Genomic DNA, 26298 nt, shown 5'->3' with positions numbered 1-26298 from the left:
CATCCATTGTGCGTTTTCCACCAGCTTGATGGACTCTCAAATTTCGTTAAAAGTCTCGCTAACGTTACCATAAAAGCATCTCGAGAAACCTTCCCGTTTCGTTTAAGCGCTGCGCTCACGAACGCTTTTTTCGCAATTGTTTCTCAGTATTATTTCGTTTAACACCTATTTAATTGTTATTGCTAGAATATGCCTAAATATGCATACATTTATCTTGCGCGTTTAACAATTCTTTAACTATTGTAATTTCTGGAAAAATTATCCCTTGCTAACAACCAACAACTAACAACAGACGTATACGTTTGTGAAATAATAGCGAATATTCGGGCTACACGATGATTGACATCAGAGCTTTGTGTGACGAATAACAAAGGAGAAAATGCTTTACATAATGTTTGGTAAACGCGAGGATAGGATAAATACGGCTAATCCACTCTCCAGTTTTTGTATTTTCACGGAACGTCGAACACGGGAATCTCTTTGTGTTTATACGAGTCCGGCCATCTCATTTATCTCTTTATTGAAAACTGTTAGATTTGCTGCAAATTTGTGTTGTTCGCGTATTCATGTTTGTTTTATGTAAGAGCATATGTACGTGACATTCTTCAAACAGGATAATATAAATGTTGTTAGGTCAACTTAGAAAATTATATTCAATTTCTACGCGTAATGTTTTACATTTGACTACAAAGGATAAACGTTTGACCTAAATTAATTTAAAAGAATTAACGTAAAATACTCTTCGCGTATTCGATGCTATTTATAATGCCCTCCTTTAAACATGTCAATTACGTATCTTTCCTAAATTTTAACAGTTTGAAGAAAGCTACGTGCACATGCTGAACACGAAACTGTTATGAGTCTACCGTCTTCCACTATCAGTTTCTCATACGGAATCAAATTTTCAGCAGCCTCTCGAAGGAGGTGGCGATTCTCGTATCGCCGTGTTTCTCAGGACAAATGCGATATACCGCCTTCGTGAAAGAAATATCGATTCTAACGTGCAACGGATGTTATTGCGTTTCTCAGGAGTGACTCGTTGCAGAGACGACGGATAATAAAGAGATGAGACGAGCTGGAGGTAGACATGGCGTCATCATCTTGGGCTGGCTGGCCACAACTGCATGGCCGGTGAAGAAATGGCGGAATGATATTATAGTTGGCGCGATACCTTTACATAATGATATAATGGAATAAGAGCTTCGCAAATATCGCAAGAGAAAGAGCGAGAAAAGGGAAGAAAGAGAGATAGAGAAAGAATGCTCGGTTCAGTCTTTCGAGATATGCGGGTGGCTTGTAGTCGTCTTCAATGTATTAATGGTGCACATATGTACATAACGACCACCCAGAGGTATATGTGTACGAACACTTTAGGAAAAGTGCCGGTACATAGAGACGTATACGGTGTCGAGGTTCACGAGACGGCGGGGCCGAAGTACGTGGGTTATTGTTAACAGCACGTACGCCGGTAACGTTATTATATTTTTACTTACAGGATGTGTGGATCTCGACTTTTTCAGGACCGCTATTTAAGTGAATGTTTTCACTTATTTTAATAATAATTTTTTTCTGGTCAATTTCAGCTATTTTTATTTGTTACATTCTTCTAGAAGAGTTCAGGATTGAAAATTGGGAATTAAAGATTTTTATTTCAATCCTTTCTCTACAAGCGATAGTTGGAAAAATTAACTTGATGGTTCATGCAATCGATATATTTCAGATGGTACTAAAATGAGAGGAAGGAGGTTCTGCTTTTGCAGTCAAGATTAATTTCGATGTTTTGATAAATTATTGTTAAGTATTTTATTTTTGTTATTGTTTCAATATTATGAAAGATGTAACGATCAATGATTGATAACTGGAGCATTTTATAAGTGTTCCTAGAATATCATCGATCATTCATTGCTTCAAGTGTTCGGAGACCTTCGCCAGGATCATCATGAATCATCGTGTCAAGTTTACATCAGCATAGGATCGCAAAGAGTTAATGGATATAAGTATTGACACGTTCGTCGACGAAGATCTGAAGAAGATTGACGAGATGCTATGTGTCGATGTAAATATAATCTCGATAGGTTTTAGAGGCCAACACGCGCTTCTTTTGCAATGAGTAGACGACGCGTATACTTGAACTACATATCCTGCGAAAATAGATGCACACGTGCGGAGATCCTGCGAGTAAGTTTTGGGCCAAAGCTAAGTAAGCGAGATATCTCTCTCCCCGTTTCGCCGTGCGCGTATGTGCAATGGAAGACAGATGTACATATGTGATGAAGATGTTGGTGTGAGTTAGGTACGTGCGTCTCCCTTTGTTATACAGGGTGTTCTATCTTTCCGACTCAGTTTCAGGTACCGAGGACCAAAATATACTCTGTGACCACCGTTATTTATAACCGATCAAAAAAACCGACCATGAAAATTACAAGTTAAAAAAGTTTTCCAAAGGGCAATCAGAAGTCATTGATTTTCTTGTTAAGTAGGATTTAGTGACAGAAACGTGGAAATGAGACGAAATGCTCCAATTCCACATGTATTACTTTATTAGTACTTTTGGAAATACTTGATGGGATATTAAATATTAAGCGACTTGCGAATTTAAATAATTAATTCGTTTTATGTTTGTCACTCAGTTTTCATATGTCTTCTCTTTCGCCGAAGATATTCTCTGTGTGTGAATGTGTGTGTGTGTGTGTGTGTATGTATGCATGCACGCAGGCGCAGGCAGCTGTCACCTTACACCCATGGAGGAGACATGGGGCTGCGGCGGCCATTCTCAACTTATCTCTAGGATCTTTGTAAACATGTCGTGAAATCCGAGTATTTAGGCAGTGGCGTAGATCGCGGGGTGGAAAGGATCTATCGGACGATCACGGCGAGGAATTAAAATCAAACGATCGTCAATAGTTCCAGTGTAATTTCGGCGAATACAAAATTTCGAATGCTTTCGGCTGCGCGAAAATTGCCTTCACACCCGTGTATATGTGGCAACAGGGAATTCTCACGATTCTGAGAATTGTCTATTTTTTTTCTTTTTACATTTTCTATGCCTTTTTCCAGCACAGAATTGTGTGTTTATCGATATATTATGCCCGGATTATATTATATGGTTCGATGACCGATTGAGATCCTTGCCGGACCGGATGTGACATGCTGCGTGCTCGTGGTTTCCCTGACAACCCAGGACCGCGGCGGCAACGTCAGTAAATAGAACACATCTTTGTTCCGTGCTAATAAAGAAGGAAAAAAAGACGTCCGGGTTATAGGTCACATCGAGACCTATTATTCTATGTCCTGACGGTCTTGATTTATTACTTGCATTTAGGATTGCGCCTAATGATGTTGATCGTTCGAAAATTATGGACCGTTGGAAAATTTTATGTTAATATTATTTTACCCAACTTTAAAGATTGCTGACCACTCAAAAATAAGATATGAAAAATATTAACCGTAAACATTATCGCGAAATTAAAAATGCTTAGCTTTTCGTAGTATACATATATCGGGTAGATAAAAATAAATTTGTTATATTTATTTAATTTTACGTAGATTTAAACGCTTAAATGGAAGTTAACGTTTATTTATAACGTGTATTTCATGTTGGAAAGTGAGAAAATGTAAAAAAAAAGATAGCATCGACGAAATCTTTGCTAAGCAAAAATTTATTTCAAGTCGGCGAAATTCACAAGGGTAAACTATATACTATTGTTTTCTTTTCAGCACCCCGTATATATATTCGAGGGTTTCCCTCGGCGAATTGGTATTCCGATCGATCAAGTTTTAATACATCGGCAAATATCGGCCGCCGACGTCTCTTTAGCTGGCTCTTTATTTTATCTTACTCTAGATACTTCATTCGCGTTTAAGTCTTTTAGTTGATTCCTCGTAGAGAGATAATAGATGAATTAAAATTAGATGAAAAGAGAATATCTATTACGTTAAAATTGAATACTTGATTTTTGAAGTCAAGAATATTTTTAGAGAGAGAGAGTCTACTATAGAGATGAATTTTGATCATTTATATATACTATATAGCATTCGCTCTTTAATTTATTGTCATTTATTATCAATGAACAATAATGGTATAAATTTCTATATATATATACGCGTTCCACACGATAAGCGAATGATTAATGAATGTAGCACAGTTATTTTCCATTTACATTAAGTTTAATAGCGTCACATTAATGCGCATATTAACGAATTGTAATAAGAATACGTGTAGTTACTGTTACGTGACATTTCGAGGCTATTGTAGAGATTCTGAGCGTCAAGACTCGCCAGACAAGAACCGCAGCAACGTGAAACATAATACAAGTTGCACCAGCCAGTCCTAAGCTCAGCCATGCGAAGCAGGCAGCCAGCGGCTAAGGAACGCGACGTACGAATCAGATTACATCTCGCGTTGGCTGCTTATCTTTATTCTTCACCTTACATCGCCTCGATTCACCTCATTTCGCTTCAGTGACCAACCCTTCGATCAGCTTATAATAACGCCCGGACGCCAGACGTACGATCACGATCAACAGAGATATTTTCGAGAAAGAATTTCCAGATAATAACTTTCTACGGGATGTTTGAAAAGATCTAAGCATTCAGCATGAGAGATGAAAGATACATACTTACATCGTGAAATAAATGAGAACCTTTTAGCAGTTAAAAATTTATTAAAACTTGGTTTGATAACTAGCGTGTCGGTTTTCTGTTTGTTTTTGTTAATAATTCTTTTTTAATTTTTATTCTCTCTTTAAAGACCAGCGAATAATAAAAAAGCCGAGACAGTATTACAATGAAGATATATTTATTACATTGTGTGATAAATTCATCAATCTTGTAGGTGCTAATACTAATACATAGACAAAGAAATGCGAACAGAAAAGAGACAATTATTCTAGAGTCTAGACATTAATCAATTGCTTGGTAATTTTAATACAATAGAATCATTTTTTTTCTCTTTATTTCAAGTTGCTTATTAAGGAAAAAGATGTTTATGTCTAAATGTTGGCAATTAATTTATCGAATAATTTCAATTATAAAACGATAATCTGGCTTATCTTTCTTTTTCATTATATTGTGTTGTATATAAATACATATAGCTAAAGTGTTAAAGTTAATTAATATTATTCAGTATCAGCATTAGAGGTTTGTAAGAAAACTGGAGTTCCTTGAGAATTTTGTGCAACTTGTATTAATTGTGGTTGAGTCTGAATCGGAGCGGTTTGGATTATAATTGGTTGATTGCTTCCGCCTTGCACTTGCATGCGAATCATCTGCAATTGCTGGGGAGTCAACTGAATCTAAAAAGAAAAAAAAAGAAAAATATCGAAGATAACATGCAATTGGACAAATAAGATTATTTTATTAAAAAAAATTTTATATTTACAGGTATTTGTTGAATTTCGCCGCTAGGAGTGACGATCTGTTGTACGATCTGTATTCCTCCGGCTTGTGTGGTGGATGTTTGTTGCGGTTGTTGCAGTTGAATGATTTGTTGATTGGATGATTGCTGTGGACTTTGAACCGTAACTGTTTGGGCTGTAGTAGTGTTGGTACTCTCCTAAAATTAATGAAATCATAAAGATAATCATAAAGAATAATTATGTGCACATATTTCTTTTGAACCAAAAATAAAACAAATAATATACTTGTTCTACCGGACTGCCGATATTGATGGTCTGTATTTGCCCGCCAGAAGGTTGAACAATTTGTATGGGTTGCGTAGTAGTGCCACTACTCTGCACACCTTGATTCGCCGAAGCTTGTTGCTGCGCCAATTGGAAGTAATAATGAACTTGATCCGAATTCATAGACGTACGTACAGTGGCCTCGTTCTGCGCCTTACTTTGTTTTATTTCGTCTCTAGGTACTATATCTATGAGAAAATCAAACTGATCATATTTTGTAACTGCCATTGCAATGTCATTTCGTTGGAGAGTTCGTCTCTTATTATCTTCTGTGTGCACCCAAGCTCTAAGAGTCAGTTCGTGTATAAAGATCTCTGCCGCTTTGGCAAAAAGCATAGGCGCCTCTGCACTTATCATTTTTACGTCTCCATCTAGTTTCATGATCTTTTTTATCCTTGCCAATGGTAAAGATTGCGTTTTAAGATCCATCTGTGTAATAAGAATATTTATTTAAGTATTGAAAGAATAAACTTTATTGGATTATACTATAGTCTTACTAACGGTTGTGATATTTTTTATTTCTTCCATGACTTTTGGCCAGAAATGAGCCAATGCCTGTTGAGCCTCAGAATTGCCTGGTGAGGCGATTTGTAAATCACCATTTGAGTCGCCCTCTACTTCGCTGTCTTGATTTCTAAAAACATGTAGAAAATATCTTTTTATAACTCTATATATTTTATATATTTAGTTCTACTTGTTGCAAAAACGAAAGTTTTTTATTTTGTTTCGTATTGATTTATTACAAACAACTGTTGGATTTATAAAAATTTTGGCTAGGTATCAATTTAATAAAAATATGAAAATTTCAATTTCATATTATATACATGTCTAATGTTTATACTATGATAATAATAATTAATTAATTAACTATGAATTTCTACAATAAAAAAAATTTTTAAAGTATAAAATCCAAAATACATCAAATCTCTTCCAAAGCTAAAAAGTCAATAAAGGTTTTGTTGAATAAGAACACTCAACTCTTAACACAGACTCCTAAAAATAATTTTAGACATTTTAGTACGCATGAAAGATGCTTGTAATAAAATATGCCATCTCTTTATTATATTCCTGTTATTCTGCAATATCTCAGATGTATATCTTTTTTATTGCAGTAAGTGTACTAAAATGAAATATACCGTATTATAAATTACATAGAAAACAGAAAAATATACTGCGTTAAATTTAAAGAAGAATTATTCCACATATGCATATATTATCCTGTTTTACGTACACATATTTTACAGTGTACCGAATGCAATAATATATAACCTAAAAATCATAGAAATTCGTTTACTTACGCATTTACGAAAAACACAGACATTTTCGTAGTGGCTTATTGATTGCATAAACGTCGGAGATCTCTTTTAAATTGCGGAAACTATTTTATTATCGCAGACTAAGCAACCATGGTTTTTTAAATTATATTTTCAGTGAAAATAATATTTTGAGTCTCAGAGGCAAGAGGCAACGATTACGATTGGTTGTGCTTTGTGCTTCTGTTATACCCTGCTGCATTCTCTCGACGTTACCGAGAACGTAACTACCAATCCAAATATTCTGCATTGCCGACAGATGCTACACGACAATGAAAACGTATCATATGAGATTCGAGAGGAAAGTTCAAATAAAACATATATTTTCATTTTCATTAAATTTTAATCGATTAGCATATCTATATAAAATGAGCTATAAATTACATTTTTCTATACAAAAATTTCAATCATGCATTGCCTTATAACTACAGATTTTTTGAAAAACAGAATTTAATACTTCTTTAGCGGTGTGCGTGTCGGAATTGTTTATCCTTATTATACTTCCAAATTCCCTGATATAATGATCTAATTCTTTGTCATTTGATAGCTCCTTTGTTGCCATATATTTGTTAGTAAGCTGTGATAATTTTAGTAAATCAGAACTGAAAGCTTCATCTAGATCAAACAGCTCCAAAGCAGGAGGAGGTAATTCTTGGAAGCTCGGAGGAAATACCTGTAGAATTATTTCGAGTTTGTATAACATAAATCAGAATGAATTCGCGAAACGGACATAGAGAATTAGATATTATACGTTATACTCACCGAAGCTTGCGTGGGAGGTAAAGGTGCTTCAAAATGAGGTGGAATTAAAGTAAGTGGTTCATGTTTTACTCCTAAAGCCTCATACGCTTTTATGCAAGCCGGTATCATGTTTAAATTTATAGAATAAAAATGATGTTTAAATAACTTGGTGTATTCGCGAGGTATGTCAATATTATCTAAATCTTGCGTGCAAACTTTTGGATTGTCAGCTTGTTGCGTTATGTCTGGTACAAAGTTGTACTCCCAAAACTGCACATGTAAAAATACAATTTGTCAATTGACTTTTGTAGAGATTTGTAGAGAAGATTTGGTAAGAAATCGTAATCTTTGTAGTATAATTTATATATATTTAGTAAAAAGTGTACCATGATCTGTGTCTATGTATGACAAATAACTTACTTCTATATCATCCGTATGAAGATCCATTGTTTCTGTGACATTTAACTCAAAAAAGTCAAAAATCATCTCCCGCAATGCATCATTCCTCTCCTTTTCTATATAAGCATCTGCCAACATTCTAGATGAACCTAATACAACGAGCTTGCCATTACTGTTTTTTATACAATGATATGCGCAGATTGGCCTATTCATTGGAATAGCAATTGATCCACTGGATAAAGCAACGACAGACGGTTGCACTACGTTTAATGTTGCGCCGTAAGGATACAAAAATTTCATACCGCTAAAATAATCATTTATTAATAATTGGAACTAGCACAAGTTGAATTTGATATTATAAGTTTATTGTCTTACATGTATTCATCATGATTCTTTAGAAATATGGACTTATTTGATAAGCCTTGGGAGATTAGAGATTCTTTAGGATGCATTGTTTGACTGTAACTCATACGGGCTACACTGTCTGTAATTATAAAAATTAAAATGTAGGTTTTCATATATATATATATATATATATATATTTAGAAAGAATTTCTAATAGAGAGAAGAAGAAGAAGAGAGCACAATCATCTTCTCTCTAAACATTTTACGTACCATTATTTACCATTATGCCAAATTCTTCCAACAAAAAATTGATGTTTGTATTGGACCTATTTTCACCACCTTCACCAAGCGTGACAAGAACATTGCCACCAGAATTTAAAAAAGTTCTAATGGAGTTCATTTCGAGCTCAGTAAATTTACTTAGCGGTCCTGGCAACATTAGAATCTTGGCGTTTGCCAATGATTCTTGCAATATCACTTCATTATTCCTAAAATATATTCGCTGAGCATAAGTTTTTCAATTTAATAAGAATATTGATGATTGAAACAATTTATATATTATGTAATTAACGTTTGTTTAGTAAATTTTAAAACTTACTCGATAAACTTCCACTTTGCCTTCAATTTTCGTTGAAGTACTTTGAAGTCTTCATTTAATTTTCTTTCATTTTTTGATATGTCAAAAATAACAATGTTTTCATAATCACCATCGCCACCGCCAAAAGTTGCGCTCATTCTTGGATTATTGTTATTGTGTAAATCGGTTCGAGAGATTACTCGTAGTGTACACTGTACAGCAATCCGACATCACGACGTTTCATTTGATAATTGTCGAAATGTGCACGTCAAAACATTTCGTCGCGTCATCGCTATGACAACCACGAGTATAAGCATCGAACACAAACCGTACTCAACTATGACCACAAGATAATTATCGATAATTATTTACCATTCGCACATGCTTCCCTCAGGCAACATAATGTAATACTATAATTAATATTGTTATTCGCTTTGTAATATTTCATGATATAAATTATAAATAGGACTTTTTTTGTCAATGCTGATATTCTTACGATGTAAATAAAACATTTACATACATTAATTTTTAAAACCTCTGATAATAATTTATTTCTGACTTTAATATTTCATTACATGTATTACATATGCTATTTTATACATTTTATTTTTGTCACAAGATAATAATCGACAATGTTACTGCTCTTTAATTATCCCGGTTGATAATTATGAAACTTAATTATCCTAAGGGTGAAATCACACGATACGGGAATCAGCATGCGGGACAGAGGATGCGTGATTCGAACAGCCAATCAGCGCGGGATAGAAAAATGCGGAAGAGCGCTGATTGGCTGTTCGAATCACGCATCCTCTGTCCCGCATGCTGATTCCCGTATCGTGTGATTTCACCCTAACTTGGTAACCGAGCAATCTGAGATTTCTGAGCACACGTGTCGTTCAGTGTCGTTGCCGTCGTTGGTCGAGTTTCAAGGTTTCAACTTTCAACGTCCATTGTGATACGGGCTGCATATGTCCTCGGTAGTGATTGGCCAAGTAAATTGAACCATATGTAGCGGATATTCCTGGCCACCCTGGCGGCTGGCATTGGTGCCATTGGTGGACATAATCGTAAATATCGTGGTGAAAACGCTATTGAAAAATTGGTCGGAGCTCGGAGCTCGGAGCCGTTTCTAGCCATCGGAGGAGTTTCTAATCAATTTGTAATTTGTTTCTCTCGAATCGATAACGCGAAGGGAGGTAGAGAAGTAGGGAGCTGTCGTTGTGTCGTTGGCAATCACATATTTTCCAGAAAGTATGTCGCAGTTTCGACGTTCTTTGTAAAGAATTGCGGTCGCGAAAACTCCACGAAGCTGATAAGATGAGCAGCAGCAAGGTATAAAAATTCGGATTTTTATTACGTCAGCATAATGTATTTTGGGAGTAATACAACGTTGTCGTTTCATTACGGTTGGGATCGTATTTGTTCAAATGTTCAAGATCTCGGAAAGAGTTAACTCGAAAGAGATATGAGATTTATACATTATTTTCTCTCTTTGGGGTTAAATATACAGAAATGAGAAAAATGTTTGGTCGATTTTTATTGTTTTACATATATTTTGGTGGGGATACTTTATTGTGATTTTGATTATACATATATATATATATATATATATGTATGTATTTTTTGCTTTATTAGATCTCGCGTTATCCCTCGGATGGCAAGGTCTATGTAGGAGATTTAGGAAGCAGTGCTAGTAAGCAACAATTGGAAGATGCATTTTCCTACTATGGACCCTTACATAATGTTTGGGTTGCCAGAAACCCTCCTGGATTTGCCTTTGTCGAATTTGAAGATCCCAGAGATGCAGAAGACGCTGTGAGAGGACTGGACGGTCGCATTCTATGTGGACGACGCGTTCGTGTCGAATTGTCAAACGGAAAGAAATTAAGAGACAGAGGCTTCTCTAGAAGAGGTGTTGGGAGACCGTTTCATCCAGAAGATAAATGTTACGAATGTGGCGAAAGGGGTCATTATGCTCGAGATTGCCACCGTCATAGAAGTTCTCGTAGAAGAAGGTAAGTCTTGGAAATTTTTTCTTTTTTAATGAAATCAATCACATTATTTTATACTTATTAAGTATCAAATTTATATATATATATATATATATATATATATATATATATGTATATAATTTTTATGTATTTAAAAGATTATACATTGAATCATGTTGGGTGCAAAGTTTCTGACTTCTTGCATACATTGTGGAGAGTTATCTTGCAAAATGGAAAAGGATTGTAACATAGTTATAGAAAAATATAGAGAAGTAATACTTTATATCTCTTGTTATATGTGAACTCTGATGAGAGTTCACATTTATGATTACAAAGATTCTACTTCATGTAAATCAGCCATATTTGAATTTAGCCCTTCAATCAGGCATTCTTTATTTGATATTTAATAATTAGGAAACAAATATTAAATATGTACAGTAAGATAATCTCTAATAATGAATTACATGAGATTTATTTGATCAAATGACTGTCACAATATCATTGTGCCAATTTCACTTTGCAGTTATGAAAAAGATTGTATAGGTTCCATTATTTAAATAATGGCGATTATAAGCTACTTAGACATAATTGGTAATGATTAAAAGAAAGCAAAGATATTTCTACAAACATAAAGAAATACTGTAAAGCGGCCAACGTAATATTGCCCGTTATTTATAGGAGTTGCGGCTGAGCATACAGCACACGCATGTGAAATGTGTGTTGCTACCCGACATTGTCGCGCGAGATTCGCCTTGGGTTCACGTTTGTGATACACACCGCGCGTCGTAGTTACAGCGTAGAGCACTCCACATCTACTTTGGGTTTCCCTCTGCACACTCTGCGAGCGAGAAAACGCGGCAAAAACATGGGCCGTGGCCGACTGGACACGGGGTGGCTAGTTCTGCGCACTGCTACGATACCGATCCGCTGACCACTGACCATCACCCTAAATCGAGAGTTTATGCACGTCTGGCACTTCTGGCGTTCTTCGTTCAGCTATCTGTGATTTCCGCCTAGTCGTCCTTCTCGTCGTAGTCATCGTTGTCGTCGTCGTCTTGATCATCGTGGTCATCGTCATCGTCATCGTCGTCGTTGCCGTCGCCGTCGCCGTCGTTGTCGTCATCGTCGTAATACTTAACAATTGTTGAGAGACAAACTTTCAGCGATCCCGTCTCTAGCCACTCTTCATCCGTTCATCTCGGACCCTCTCGTAATTTCATCTGTATAAAGGGCTCATCCGCTCTCCCTTCTCGGCATAGCCATCGCGCGCACGCAATCCACAATTGTCTGCTGTAAGCACAGCCAGGAAAGATGGTATATAAGTAGAACAGTCAAGTATATATTCAACGAGGATTAATGTATATACTTGCTGAGCTATACTTTGAATATGAACGAATCCACGTTACATTATTACGTGTAAGCAAACTTGCATGACTTGTAAAGGTAGTTGCATTTATTTATGGAAATAATTTGTTAGTCTTGTCAAATAGGAATTGCTCAAAGATATTAAATAATGCCTTTTAATGAATACGTGGAGTTTGAAAATTAACCAACGGTATTATTTATACATCAGAGTTCGGATAACTGATCTGTTATACTAACATGCATTTCAGAGAGGGAGGGAGAGAACTCACAATCGGTATCAAAATATTATATTTTCAATGTGTGTTTATAAAAGATGATAAACTTGTTATATACCTAATAGGTATGTAAATTTAAAGGTTCGACAGGATCAGGTTTTATTATTATTGGTGGTAACAGATCGTTGTCAGTAATTTTGGGGATAATACGTGCTATATAGCAATCGATAAAAATCGAATAAAAAAAAATATCCAGTTTTAAAGATCATGTTTCACATTTATGTTCTGTAGTAATGGATAGGCAAAATAGGCAAAAATATATACGTGGCTATTATTTTGACATTTATTTATTACAACTTTTACTTTAGGTGGTCCCGCTCGCGATCAAAGTCCAAATCAAGATCAAAATCGCGATCACGATCGCGATCGCGCTCACGTTCCCGCTCAAGATCTCGCAGCAATCGCTCGCGCTCGCGTTCATCACGGCGCAGCCCATCCCACAGCAAGAGCGTTTGCGTCAAGGATAAGTATCGCAAGAAACGGAAGTCTGTTTCCAAAGATCGAAGCAAGTCGAAATCTCGATCGGGCTCCAGATCGCGAAGCAGATAAATGGTAAATATATAGTGAACATCGCGCTTATGCTGTTATTGTCATTGAATGAATGTAATACATTGTGAGTTTCTGTTTTAGTGGATACGGATTTAACTGACGTTTATCGGATTTCTTTGACTTGATTAAAAAGCTACAACTACAACTACAATCCCTTCAACAGTTCAACCAATTGCAGATTATTTAGCATATCTATTATTTAGCATATGTAAGACTCACCTGTTTTTGTAATATGGATAGCATAACAACTTTATATAAACGAAGAATTATTATTTCATATGAAGGAGGAAACATATATATTGTTATTTTACCGACTACGGTTTCTTACAGTTCTGTGTCATGTTCATCGGTCGCATTTAAGTTATTGTAGGCTGATGTTCAATAAAATGGTAGCTTTTTAGATGTGCGCGCATTTGTATTGTATTGTACCGTGCATTCAATCATGTCCATCTCGCTGAAATCTCAACTTCCCATACCAAACAAGTATGCGTGTAGTATAAGCAGGGTAAAAGTCCCAAGGCTTCCCGTTCGTATATACATTATTGTGTATCTGTTGGTGATCACGCGGCGTCGCCGAGTTTTCTTTTCTCTTGAAATTTTTTTGCATCATCAGTACTCGACGACAGTAAGGCAGCGAGTTAATAGGCGTAGCAAATGGTGTGATCCGATTTGCAAACATTTTCAAACTGTGTCTTGTGGAAAAGCTACATTAACGAATAACTGGTAAAGTAAGATTGAAATGATTTAATTTTTTAATGGCTTGAAATGTTATATCTATAACCTTTTTATTTCTAGATTTATTAAGTTTATACTGCTGAATATTAACTTTGCGCGTGGAGAGGAAAGAGAGTGAGAGAGAGAGGGGGGGGGGAGAAAATATATATATACATAGTGCATATACACTATTCAAAAATGATAATGATATAGAAAGAGATGTGACACAAATCAAAGTGAATGACTTGGACCTTATTCATTTGCTAGTAAGGACTTTCACTGTATACCTACTTAATAATAATTATTAAACAATTGTAAAACATAATCAAAAATTCATATTATTTTGGTTAATAGTGCTTTTCAAATTTTGAAAAAATGTAACTATTATTTTACATGGTTACAAGAATACAAATAAGTTTGATGATCGTTCATCATCATTGCAATCGCTTTACAAATTTCAATGATTCGGCACCCATGGCTCGTCTGAGGAGGATTAAGGAGCACACAGACTACAGACCGGCGAAGTGGGGTAGGCAACGAATGAAAGCAAAATGCGATACAACGCGAAACACAGAATGGCAGTACGGAGAAGTAGAGGGAGCTGAAGAAGAAGAAGAAGAAGAGGAGGAAGAAAAAAAAAGGGGGAGAAGCCGGTGTACGCAGCCGGTAGAGGCTGGTAGAGGCAGACGCACGTTTTTAGTGAAGCATCGTAAAACGCCGCTGATTCTTGCTCGCTTCGATTTCGATTCTGCTCGATCGTTTCATACGCCAAGTTTGATCTCCCGTTGAGCTTCTTTTTGTTGTAGCGCGGGTTTTATTGTACATATAACATATAATTAACATTGCCGGCGTGGTCCGCGTGGTCCGACCACGCCGATCGAGTGGCGAAAGCGAAATTTCTCAGGCAGTACACAGACCAATTATACGCGTTCGCCGTATTGTTCCGCGCGTCGAGCCAATTGCGTGAACAAATAATCGGGGCCAATTAAGCGCGCGGGTGCGATATGACTTCCGCATATGAAACGACGACAGAACGCGAGCAGCAGGAGACAACGAGTCCACCCGATACTTTCGATCCTGCGAAAGTACGCTACAAGTGCTACAACAGCGAAGAACTGGACAATTCAGACACTGCCGCTGATATGGAGGAAACCTCGTCGTTATCACAAGCCAGTCTCGCAACAGGTGACTCGTCTTTCGAAGAATCCACGCTTTCTTCCGTGGAAGTCAGCCTGATGGTTCTGCCTGGTTCTGAATCAGTCGACGGGGATTCGGGAATGTTCGAGAAAGAGAAGGAAGATAAGGACGAAGGAAACGTTAGTGTTTCTGCAAATTCAGTAAATGAGATTTCGCGAATGAGCAGATCCAAAAATGAGGAATTGTCCTTCGAAGATAAGTTAGATAACGAGAGGCATAAGGAAAAGAGGGAATCGATTTCATTGGCGGATAATACCGCGCCGGAAAGCGCATCCACATCCACGTGCAGCGCGAGAAGGGAGCAGGTCGAGGACCAGGTCGAGGACCAGGTCGAGGATCTTGACAAGGATCAGAAGAATCGGAGCGTGAGTCTGGAGATCCGGATGCAGGAACGACGCGCGTGCGACAGTAGGGTTCACGTAGGGGAGAAATTTCGAGATTCTGTCGCGCAGATTCTGGGAGACGTGCGAGACGTGCGAGCTTGTTGCGAGAACGTGGCGGAAATTTGCCTGGATACGGACGATCAAAAACAAGATGATTTTGAAAGGGAAATTATCGGCCAGCACACACAGGACGGCGAATCGTTTTATGATGCCGTACGATCGGGAAACGCCAAGCGCGTTTCAGCGTTGATCGCCAACGGTTGCGTGCAAAACCTGGACCTGGACGAACCGGATTGGAACGTGTCGGGCGATCCACCCCTATTGATGGCAGCAACGAATCATTGCCTGCCTGTGTTGAGGTAGATTTTTTAGAATCGTAGACTCCAATGACTCCAATCACTCTCAAGTCTCACCGTGTCACGTGATGCGTCGATGCGGTCGATGTCAATCGGGTAGTTCAGTTTAAGACCACATTCCTTTGCATATAACTATCTCCTTCCAGTCCTTCCCGCAAATTACATCAATTTAGAGCTTTCTGAGTCATTCGTGAATCATCGTAGCGTTATCTCTTGAATATTTAACTGGTTTTTTTTATTTTTTATTATAAACTCATTGATCTTTATGTTATTTGCAACAGAGAAATCTATATCCATCGGTAAACTCGGTAAAATTTTTAAGAATAATTATACAGACTTACATATTACTTTACGGGTTTATTAATAAAAAAAATGTAGTGAAAAATAGTTTCGTAATGTTAAACAACACATTAGTTTGAAGCGCGCGATATCATGTACATACTTGAAATATTCTTCGACAGCTCCGTGAAACTCTGCATAGCTATAAAAATTCTCTTTGATGAATTGTCGTAAAAGCTAAAAATAACTTATGTTTGCGGCACAGAGTGCCATTTTATTTTCGTGATGCGTCGTATAGTATTAATATTATTATTGTAATATTAGTAATCTTAAAAATTAGTATCTTTTTATTTTTGCTATATAATAATTGCAAAGGCAATATTCGTACAAACTTTTTATATCTTTTTATTGCCGGATTACAGCGCGCTACTGGCGAACGGGTGCGACCCAGCTGTGCGTTCGCCGCGGGGTGAAACGGCACTTCACAGAGTAATCCTGAACGGCGGACCGGGCAACGTGTTGAAATTCGTGGAGGACCTCTTGAAATACAACTGTCCGCCAGGCGTCAAAGAGGCCGGCAGTGGATCGAGTGCGTTGCACGTGCTCTCTCGTCAACTGGCTCACACGTCGCTAAAATCCCTTCGTAATAATTTCGATGCGGCCTTGAAGACGTTGGAATTGCTGGCGAGAGCAGGACCCGTTAATGCTAAGGATCACCAAGGCCGAAGTGCCTTACACATTTTAGCATCGTCAACTATTTTTGGTACGAGACCATAATATGATCGTCTGCACACATAATTCTCCTCTGTGATCCCTCATTAAGAAGGACAGTTGCAAGTCGATTTTCCTTTGACGAAAATGTCGAGGCATTATTACTTATCTTTTAATTAACTTTCCAACATTACATATATCTTTTCGTAACTGTGCAATTTAAATTCAAATTCTGTCAAGTGAAATTTACTTGAAACTAATTTATTATTTATTTACTTATTTGAAATTTTTTTAGTTTTCAAAAGACTCTTAACTTCCAATTACTAAAAACTCAAAAATTACGCACTTGATATTTTTGTAAATGAAAAAGTTCAAGATTATGCCATTTTACATTCAGTAACCACATCTACCGACGCGCGTGACTTTTTCGAAAACAAGTGATTATTCTCGCTCATTTTGCGATCGTCAAACAAAGAATGTGCACGTGCAAGAGGTTTAATGGCACGTTATCTTGCAGATAACAATCACAAGACCGACATCGAGTCGCTGATTGGTACGCTTCTGGCCGCCGGCGCGGATACCGCGCTGAAGAACGATCGCGGAGAGACCGCTTTGCACGAGAGTCTGGAGTGCGGTGCGTTAAATACGGCGACATTGTTGATACAACACACGCCGACAGGTATCACGTCGCGGTACGGCGAAACTCCATTGCATATAGCGTCGCGGAAAAATCATGTCGATATGGTGATGAAGCTACTCGAACACGGCGAGGATCCGGGCATGCAGGACGCCGGCGGAAACACTCCGTTGCACCTCGCATCAGCAAGAGGATTTCATCAGACGGTATCGCTGTTGGTTACTTCGCCTTTAGCTCAATTGGAGAAAGTCAACGTCGACGATCTGACGGCATTGCAAGTCGCCGCCGAGAGCGGATTTGCCAACGCCGTCAGGATACTATTGAAGGCTGGCGCCGATCCCAGTCAGACCATACGTTATTGCGCGACCATCCAGCGCCGTCATCCCGACATCTCGCTCCTGATTGACCACGAATTGACCAGACGTCGACAACTCGCCGCCTGATTCGTTGATTTCCTACTGACATTCGGCAGTGTTGCTTAAGATCGTTAAATGTTTCTATAAACAAAGTGCAATTATCATCCTTGTTGTTGCTCAATAAATATCGCGATACTCGTGTAATAGAAGTGTGTGCAGAATTTATATGTGCAAGCACAATATAAAATTGCCATAAATCCCGGCTGTGGATCAAAGTGCACTTAATTTAAATTTAAAGATTGCAACGTATGATCTACGATTTAGAATATATATAACTGCAATATATTTTACAAATAAACGTTAATACCGTTATCGTCGTTATCTTTTTGTTTTCACTATTGTTGTCATCGCGCGTAATCTTGCCATCATTATTATATTTACATCATTAATGTAATCAATATTAATGTAAGTAAAAAATTAAATTTTAGTTAGGTTTATTTGTTATCGACAATATCGACACAATTGTTTGAACGGGAATTAATAAAATGAAACAGTACAATTTTTATATAACATTAGTGTATATTTTATAAATCCACATAATCTGAAATGAAGCGAAAATGAGTAAATCGAGAGCATGTTTGTATGTACAGCTAAGTATAAATGGATTTTAAAATATTTCGTTCAAAGTATATCACATAATATCTGAAAGGCTGTGTTAGAATCATGAAATAAATATTATATAACAATCGTACAATGTACATAATGTAACTCACTATACTTTTCCTGATTAAAACGTCTAGAAGACACTCTGTATAAAAATAAATATGTCTTCCCTATTTCATATAGGCTTCTTTCCATTACATGCACTGGGGAAAAATAGAAACAAACGTACAAATTGTAGATTCTCTTCTCGATAATTTCATTACGCATCTATTACAAAACATGTCTCACAGTCGTGAAATTTCAGTAGATCTAGTTGATGTAAATTTCGTTTTGCACTGCAGCTATGTATAACAAAATATTTACCAACATAGATCAGGATTAATCGCATAAAATATCGATTCACGTAACATTTAATAACAGATGAACATTAAACACCGTTCAACAAATAGTTACGTTTATCACGGATTTGCAAAATTTAAAAGAAATGAAGAAACGATCGACACATACGTAATACTTGTTGCACGAGCGCTGAGACACGTTTCCAACTTTTCATGGCCTACTGATAAGCTCTTATGTTTTATTATTACTCGTAGTTAAGGTACGCACGTGTGCACATGCATTCAAACTTACATACACACACGTTTCGATAGAAATTCAATTCGATGTATGTGTCTATAATACAGGCTGCTATATTGCATATTCAAATGACGCGATGACACTGTCATTGTTATCGTATTCATTTTAAGAACACTTGCATATAGCACAAAAAAGCCTAAACTACATCTTTAAGCTCTGAATATTGTTATAAAACGGATTTATGCGTCTTTTTTGGCACATTCTACTTATATTCGCTAAACGGACATGTTCTACAGAAATTCTCGATCACACACGCTCATTCCTTTCAATAACACTTTCTTTCATTACAACAGTCTTTAATTACAGTTCCTAATTTTAAAAAATCCTTAATCTTATCAAATCACCAATTATATGTATAATGGATAATTCTGGCACAAGGAAAAGTTATGGATTTCAAAACTGTGTGTATGGCTGTAGAAATATTATGACAAAAAGCTTGATTATACATTTTGCGTGATCTAACTAAAATATTTTAAACCGTATGTAATCTTAAAACATATTCTTTGGATAAATAATGGTACATTCTTAATGTACATATACATACATAATGTACATTCACGGCATTTAACGTATTGAGCGCTGATGATAATTTTGTTAAAATTGTAGATCAATGAAATATTGCAGTAAATGTTTATAAAACTAAAGGTACGCAAATAAAATTAATAAAAATTTATTAATTTAGAAAAAAAAATTTCTTCTGGTAGACCTTCGCGCATTCAATTTTGCGTGTATGTATAATAATATATAGAATATAAAAGTCTTTTATCTATGCCCCAAGCATTGCACATTGTTACTCATTGTTACTCATTACGTTTCCTATATTGACATTTGTTGTCTAATTGTAAAGCGCATAGATATCATATAGAATCCTCCATACAATACATGGTGCATAACACTATGCAATATATATTAGAGATGAGCATCATGTTACATAAATTTTTGTTCAATTCGTTATTCGATAATAAATTTGTTTGATCGTTTAAATAACTTTCTATCTAGATAGGTACTCAAATAATGTTATATGTTTTATTCGTACGAATAATGATTACTTCTATGAATAATATGAGTATCATATTCTCTCGTCACGAATAAATTAGAAATACTTCTTTTTTATCTTTTATTATTCAAATAAGAAAAAGAGAAATTTTTGCCCCATTTCTAATAAAATTGAATAGGCCTGAATTCTTTTCGCTATTTAGAAAACGGAGATTTTATAATTATATATTACTTTGGCAGAGATAATGTATATATAGATTTATTTAAGAGAGAACATAAACCAATTTCCTTGATAGCGCTATAAGATACCTTTTAACAAAGATTTCTGTTTACAATGCCTCAAGAGGTTTCTCTATTTAAGGCAAATTAATTTCTTTTTTTTTCATATAAAATTTTTAAATATTAAAGCCAGAAGGATTTCGTATTAACTTATTCACTACCAATTTCGAAGAGTTTTGGTGATTGGATTTTATTTACAACCTGTAGAAAGTATTCTTTTCATAAAATCTATCGCGGAAAAATCATACAGATTATTTAATGTTATTGCCTGAAATAGCTCGTTTATTGTTTGCTGAATTAAAAAATATTTAAAACTATACAATGAAAGCTGCATCTTTTTATAATTGTTTATGAAATATTCTGATTTGCTAAATATTATATTATCGATCAATTCAGTCTTTTGAAAGTGTTCATTCATATTTCTTGAAAATATTTAATAATAAAAATTTATGATATAATAAATAATAAGTAGGATGTAGAATATACAGAGAGAAAGATTAATGTCATCAAATTATTTAAATTATGCAGCATGATAATTATTATGTAAATTTAATTATTTAGTATATTGTTCTTTTTACAATTAATCAATTATTTTTTTAAATAATAAAGGCCGTGAAGAGACTCTAAGGCTATGTAACTTCTATTATCTTGCTAAGTATTTGTATATGGCAGTGAATACGTTAATATCATAGGCTAATGAATATTTTTCAATGTTTCCTTTTTAACATAATACTTCTGCCTTTGACCTAAATATCACTTTGAATATACTGATTTTATTCTATGATTATCAATATTGAGAGTCTGTTATTAGAATTTCCATTCCAAAATATCGAGTTATCTTTCTTTTTCAATATCAAGATTATTTTCTGTATTTTCTTTTCGGTAAAAACATTTTTCTATCAATAGATTTTTAGATAATCGAAAATTATGATAATAAAAAATTGTGCTGTCAGAAATACGTATACGCCAAATAATAATCTTTTTTTAGATGCAAACACAGGAAATAGCAAAAAGAAAACAGGCATATCTATATTTGCATATAAAATTAATTATATATAATAAATCTATATAAAATTTGGCATTTTCGATTATCTCAGTAATCTATTATTCTTAAGTTAAACAGTTCCTTATTATACTTAAACTCTTACGAAAAAGATAATATAAGTCGCGATCTAAAATGCAACGTCTCCAAAAAGATACAAGTATTCCGTTCATTCTATAAGAAAATTCAACTTTTCCTTAACTTGTTATTTTATATGAGAAGACTTAACAGTCTCTCTCTGTGTGTGTGTGTTTATATATATATATATATATATATATACATATATGTCAAATCAAATCGAAAAGTAGCTCCAGTTAAATTTCGCTAACAAAAACTGAAATGCAAGTTACATAGAAAATAATATGTAGTTTAATAATATATTCGCAATATTTTCTGCGTATCTTTTAACGCATACGAAAGCAACCGTATTTATACGTGTGTGTTAGAAAATATTTTATGATTGATAAATAAACTTATCTAATTACTTAATTCAATTATATCTATGTTTCTTACAATTAGATTATATATTCTTGGTAACATAAATATGTGATATATTTGGTTTAAATCCAATTTTTTATAACGATTATAAATATACTAGACAACAACGTGCATGAACTTATCCGTAAAAAAATTTCTGGTTATTTACATCCTGGATGTATTGTAATTTTATTACTGGATTAAGAATTATTCAAAGGAAAAAAGTTGTCTTTGAATCAATAATATTGTGCTGATATATGCATCAACAATATTTAGTAGATAAATAATATATATATAAAATTCATATGTACACTCAAACACACACGCGCGCGCACACGCACACACGCACATACACACACACACAAAATGAACGAAAATATATATAATCTTTGGAACTTAACAAAGTCCTGCATCAGCTGTTTTAACACATTTGTTTAATTAATATTATTAATTATTAATTATTCACATCACACATATCAAATCTAAATGAATATGCCATCCACAATCTTGTTTTAAGTGATTACTCCAGTTATACAAATATTCATATTAAATTTACACTTTATTATTATTAGTTTTCATGATATATATAATAACTAATAAATGACAGCAATCACTTAAAAACCTCTATATGATTCTCGTTATCAGCGATAACTTATATCATACTTTCTTTATATTATACCATACTTTGTGTGTCCATTACGATCACTTGAGCCACATTAAATTCTACGATATTTACAGAAAAAGATTAGGGCACTTTAGCTTCCAATTCCTCCACATGTTACTTTGTAAAATGCTAAATGTAAAAAATCTGCTTGCATGAAGTACTAAAAACTTATCTATACCTTTCTCATATAAAAACATTTTCTCTATGCTGTCTTAGTCTGACTTGGAAAAAAGACTTACTATGTATGTATATGTGTGTATGAATACTGTTATTCTCTGATAAAATGCACTGAAAACTTGTACAAATTCATACGCTAGAATATCTCATGGTATATATCAACTACTATGTAGTCTCCAATATACTAAGAAACTTTGCAAGTTTTACGCGTAATCAAACGACTTTAATGAGTTTTAGAAGCTCATGCTAAAACTAAATCCGATCTTCCACAACTTTTTTGTGTTTTTTTTCTCTCTTTTTCTACAGCGAAGAACACGATAGACAGTCGTTATACGAACGTCGTTATACGATATATTACGATGTAATCTATTATAATATAAAATATGCCACTCGCTTATTCATTCACTTACTGAATTGTGCCTGCACGGAGCTACCAGGTCGCTTATCGTAGAGTTATGACGAGTTTTTCTGCAGCCTTCGTTATCGTTCACGAGGTTGGGATTAACGGAGTGCGAGAGAGCAGCCGTTTTGTTGAAGTCTATCGTGGCGTAGCCTTTTTGTGGCTTATTCGGAGATTCGGGTGGAGAGGGGGCAATGTTTACCGTATTGTTGGATGCGCCGGTGGGTGAGTCTTTCTTATCTAGATCCAAAACTGCATAATTTACCTCCCTAATCGGGAATCCTGTCGGCGTAGAGGGTGCTAAGGGTGACCTCTCGGCTACCGAGGTGCTGGAGAATCTCTTTCTCAGACTCTCGATTTCGCTCGCCTCTAGATTAGCGTAGCAATGTCTGAAGCCTTCCTCCATATCCGATTGTAAGACGGGCAACGGAGGTGGACGTATCCTGATGGCAATGTTCTCCGTGTGTCCAGGATCTTGTCCAGGACCTATGTTCATGTATGCGTGTTCAGATCCGTCTATGTCGTTACTTTCTTCCTTGAGCTGATCCGTCTCGAAAGTACTGTGCGTTGGCGAGATTGGGTTGGATTCGCTGCAGATGTCTATATTCATATAGGGCGCCGTAGTCGTAGGTAACGCTGACGTTGCATCATAACTTGTTATTTCTGTGTTACCCTGAATGGGTATCAATTCCGTTTCCACAGGCCTACTAATGAATATCGCGTTATTAATCGTAGAAGCGTTTTGTGGTGATCTGCAATAATAATGAGGAAATTGTATTCTATCCGATATGCTTTTTACGTAACCGATTAAACTCGAATCTCGATGTTACCTTTGTACTGTTCTTCCAAGGCTTTTATTATTGTTGCGCTCCATTTCAATGGGGAGAGACGACAAGACTTCCTCATTGACGTAAAGAGAGGACGGATGAGGCTGAGAAATCGGTGGCGGTGGTGGCAGCATAGAGGGTGGTGACGGTGATCCCAAGGTTCCTTGGGGAGATATAGGGCCACTACTGCTGCCAACACTGCTTAATCTTCCGATACCGTTCTGTTGGCTATGAGGAAATCTAGAGCCTGTAGGATTGTTAGATGATATTGGATCCAAATAGTTAGGCTCCATCTGTATCGCCATACTCGCTACTGAAGCAGCAGGATGTGACGGGATTGGAAGGTCTCTGGACAGCGTATCATCTCCACTGTTGTTGCATACCTGTTAATAAGGGAATATTTTCTTGAAATCGTCTACTATCGTCATATATTTAAATATTGATATTAGGAATTAATTTGTATTGATTTATATTAACCTGAATTTTTGATTGTACAAGATTAAATAGTTCTTCAGCTCTCTGACATTTAAAGGCATATATACCAGGACCTGTGAAACAGCGTCTGCCCGACTCAAAACTGAAGACGTCATGATGTTCTATGTCCCATCCATATTTACGTAAATAGCGCAATGGCCATTTAATTGGCTGCTTGTCACGCTGATAGAATATAATATCTACTTCGGTGACTTCCAAACGTCCAGGAGAAGTGATATTACCCTCGTTGTCTATGTTCATTACTTGAAAAATGTTGGGATTAGCTCTGCTATTGACGCAACCCATCTTTTATTTATCTAAAACAAAAACAATACAATTTGAAAAATCTATTCCATTATAAACCACTTATTGTTACGCATTTACACCAAGGAGCACATTGCTACTGTAAAAAAGAAATTACAGCCACTTTCGATTCTTGTATTGATCTTATACGTATAGTAGTCCTAATGATTCAGGGTACAGCAGGTAAACAAAGAGTAAAACTAGTTGTAGTATGATACGATAGAAATAAGATATGCGGAGCGATCTATCGCGTATCGCGTATCGCGTTCCGTCGACCGTCACGTCAGTGAGCTATCGTTATGCATTTACACGATACACACCAAATATGACATAGCCAAAACAACATAGATCCGTCTTGCGACGTGCGTGGTGCGTGATCGTCCGGATCGCCGCTTATCCCGTCATTCCCGTCGCTGACGCTGACGCTGACAGCATATTCCGAAACATTGGCGCGGCTAAGCGGCTATGACAATGACACTAGAGATGCGCGTCGCGATTTAAGTAAGGTTGTACAAAGTGCACGATAAAACTGACGAGAACCACGCCAAATTCATCATCGAAGCGACAAACGTAGGCACGTTTCAATTAAAAATTACAAATATTTGATAAGCTTCAGGGGGAAGAACTTTCAGAAGGGAGATCGTTTGAGGCGAGATAGCCGAGATTGCCCGAGATACACAAGATACAAGAACGATTGATACGCACCCATGTGATATTTCCCGTAAGTTCGTCGAAACGCTCTGTCAAAAGTTCTTGAGATAATAGTTGCTTTCCATTTACATCAAAACTCAGATAAATCTCACTTCTGTCTTTCTTCAACATTCATGTTGAAGAAAGACAGAAGTGAGATTTATCTGAGTTTTGATGTAAATGGAAAGCACCTAATATGTCGATAGACGATAATTGATACTGTTGCCAAAGATAAAACATCAAACATTTTGGTGCGCGTCCGCGCTACATCTGTTAATGTAGTGGTATTATATTATATATATATATATATATGATATTTTGTAATTTTTAAATATATAATAAAATATTAGTTTAACTTGTATTATTGATTAAAAAAAGATGATTTAAAAAAGGTTGATTTAAAAAAGATGGATTTTAGCAGTATGAAAATGTCTTGGAATTATTATATATATATATTTTAATCAACACAATTTGTTTTTATATTGCTTTGAAAAGGAAGATTATATATTTGTATAATTATTGATTGGTTAATGGTACAAGTACTTAAAATACACGTCTCTTGCGGAATTCACGAAAATCGATAAATTATAGAAGAGTATAATTGGCAAGAAAGTTGTGCTATTTAACATTTCAAAATGGAGCAGGTCTCTGATATAAAATACAAATATTTATAATTAATGTAGAATAAGATCGCAGAGTTAACACGTGTCATTGACATATTTTTTATGATGACTTTACGTGAGCTACACGTGTGTGAATTTTTGATCTGTCTATAGACAAATATAACATACGGCCGGTACT

The 26298-nt window shown here is 35.7% G+C and overlaps 5 protein-coding genes across 11 annotated transcripts; 2 read left to right on the top strand and 3 right to left on the bottom strand.

Annotated features, from left to right (window-relative positions):
• Positions 1 to 4781: 4781 nt before the first annotated feature.
• Positions 4782 to 7172, bottom strand: LOC139771882 (nuclear transcription factor Y subunit gamma-like). 2 transcript variants are annotated; one of them, XM_071705035.1, is made up of 5 exons: positions 6980 to 7172; positions 6183 to 6315; positions 5652 to 6110; positions 5381 to 5554; positions 4782 to 5294 (listed from the first exon to the last, which is right to left on the bottom strand). In XM_071705035.1, the coding sequence occupies exons 1-5, from the start codon at positions 7000 to 7002 to the stop codon at positions 5118 to 5120; spliced, it is 966 nt and encodes a 321-aa protein (XP_071561136.1). In that variant the 5' UTR covers positions 7003 to 7172; the 3' UTR covers positions 4782 to 5117. The 2 variants fall into 2 exon arrangements, with proteins under 2 accessions (XP_071561136.1, XP_071561134.1); XM_071705033.1 differs by having other exon boundaries at positions 5643 to 6110; positions 6980 to 7170.
• A 145-nt stretch (positions 7173 to 7317) lies between these two features.
• On the bottom strand, positions 7318 to 9713 carry LOC139771881 (intraflagellar transport protein 52 homolog). Of its 3 annotated transcripts, none has more exons than XM_071705031.1 (7): positions 9577 to 9713; positions 9078 to 9393; positions 8750 to 8967; positions 8510 to 8618; positions 8156 to 8438; positions 7757 to 8005; positions 7318 to 7667 (listed from the first exon to the last, which is right to left on the bottom strand). In XM_071705031.1, exons 2-7 carry the CDS (start codon positions 9212 to 9214, stop codon positions 7398 to 7400), a joined length of 1266 nt encoding a protein of 421 aa, XP_071561132.1. In that variant the 5' UTR covers positions 9215 to 9393; positions 9577 to 9713; the 3' UTR covers positions 7318 to 7397. The 3 variants fall into 3 exon arrangements, with proteins under 3 accessions (XP_071561132.1, XP_071561133.1, XP_071561131.1); XM_071705032.1 differs by having other exon boundaries at positions 9078 to 9348; positions 9429 to 9708; XM_071705030.1 differs by having other exon boundaries at positions 9078 to 9708.
• Positions 9714 to 10144: 431 nt separating this feature from the next.
• On the top strand, positions 10145 to 13642 carry LOC139771880 (serine/arginine-rich splicing factor 7-like). Of its 3 annotated transcripts, XM_071705028.1 has the most exons (5): positions 10161 to 10388; positions 10692 to 10749; positions 10849 to 11071; positions 12996 to 13239; positions 13318 to 13642. In XM_071705028.1, exons 1-4 carry the CDS (start codon positions 10374 to 10376, stop codon positions 13234 to 13236), a joined length of 537 nt encoding a protein of 178 aa, XP_071561129.1. In that variant the 5' UTR covers positions 10161 to 10373; the 3' UTR covers positions 13237 to 13239; positions 13318 to 13642. The 3 variants fall into 3 exon arrangements, with proteins under 3 accessions (XP_071561130.1, XP_071561129.1, XP_071561128.1); XM_071705027.1 differs by having other exon boundaries at positions 10163 to 10388; positions 10692 to 11071; XM_071705029.1 differs by lacking the exons at positions 12996 to 13239; positions 13318 to 13642 and adding an exon at positions 11726 to 12321 and having other exon boundaries at positions 10145 to 10388; positions 10692 to 11071.
• A 130-nt stretch (positions 13643 to 13772) lies between these two features.
• On the top strand, positions 13773 to 18692 carry LOC139771878 (uncharacterized). The gene is made up of 3 exons (XM_071705022.1): positions 13773 to 15889; positions 16588 to 16928; positions 17394 to 18692. Exons 1-3 carry the CDS (start codon positions 14955 to 14957, stop codon positions 17954 to 17956), a joined length of 1839 nt encoding a protein of 612 aa, XP_071561123.1. The 5' UTR covers positions 13773 to 14954; the 3' UTR covers positions 17957 to 18692.
• LOC139771879 (uncharacterized) lies at positions 18429 to 25520 on the bottom strand. 2 transcript variants are annotated; one of them, XM_071705026.1, is made up of 4 exons: positions 25128 to 25520; positions 24508 to 24821; positions 24034 to 24413; positions 18429 to 23910 (listed from the first exon to the last, which is right to left on the bottom strand). In XM_071705026.1, exons 2-4 carry the CDS (start codon positions 24808 to 24810, stop codon positions 23202 to 23204), a joined length of 1392 nt encoding a protein of 463 aa, XP_071561127.1. In that variant the 5' UTR covers positions 24811 to 24821; positions 25128 to 25520; the 3' UTR covers positions 18429 to 23201. The 2 variants fall into 2 exon arrangements, with proteins under 2 accessions (XP_071561127.1, XP_071561126.1); XM_071705025.1 differs by having other exon boundaries at positions 18429 to 23955; positions 25128 to 25518.
• Positions 25521 to 26298: the final 778 nt, after the last annotated feature.

The sequence above is a fragment of the Temnothorax nylanderi genome, unplaced genomic scaffold (genome assembly GCF_030848795.1).
Source record: "Temnothorax nylanderi isolate EJ_2023f unplaced genomic scaffold, tnyl_v1.0 TNYL_tig0045_pilon, whole genome shotgun sequence".
Taxonomy (NCBI): Eukaryota; Metazoa; Arthropoda; class Insecta; order Hymenoptera; family Formicidae; genus Temnothorax; species Temnothorax nylanderi.
Note: the sequence above shows the minus strand (reverse complement) of the source record. Positions and strands in the feature narration are given on the sequence as shown.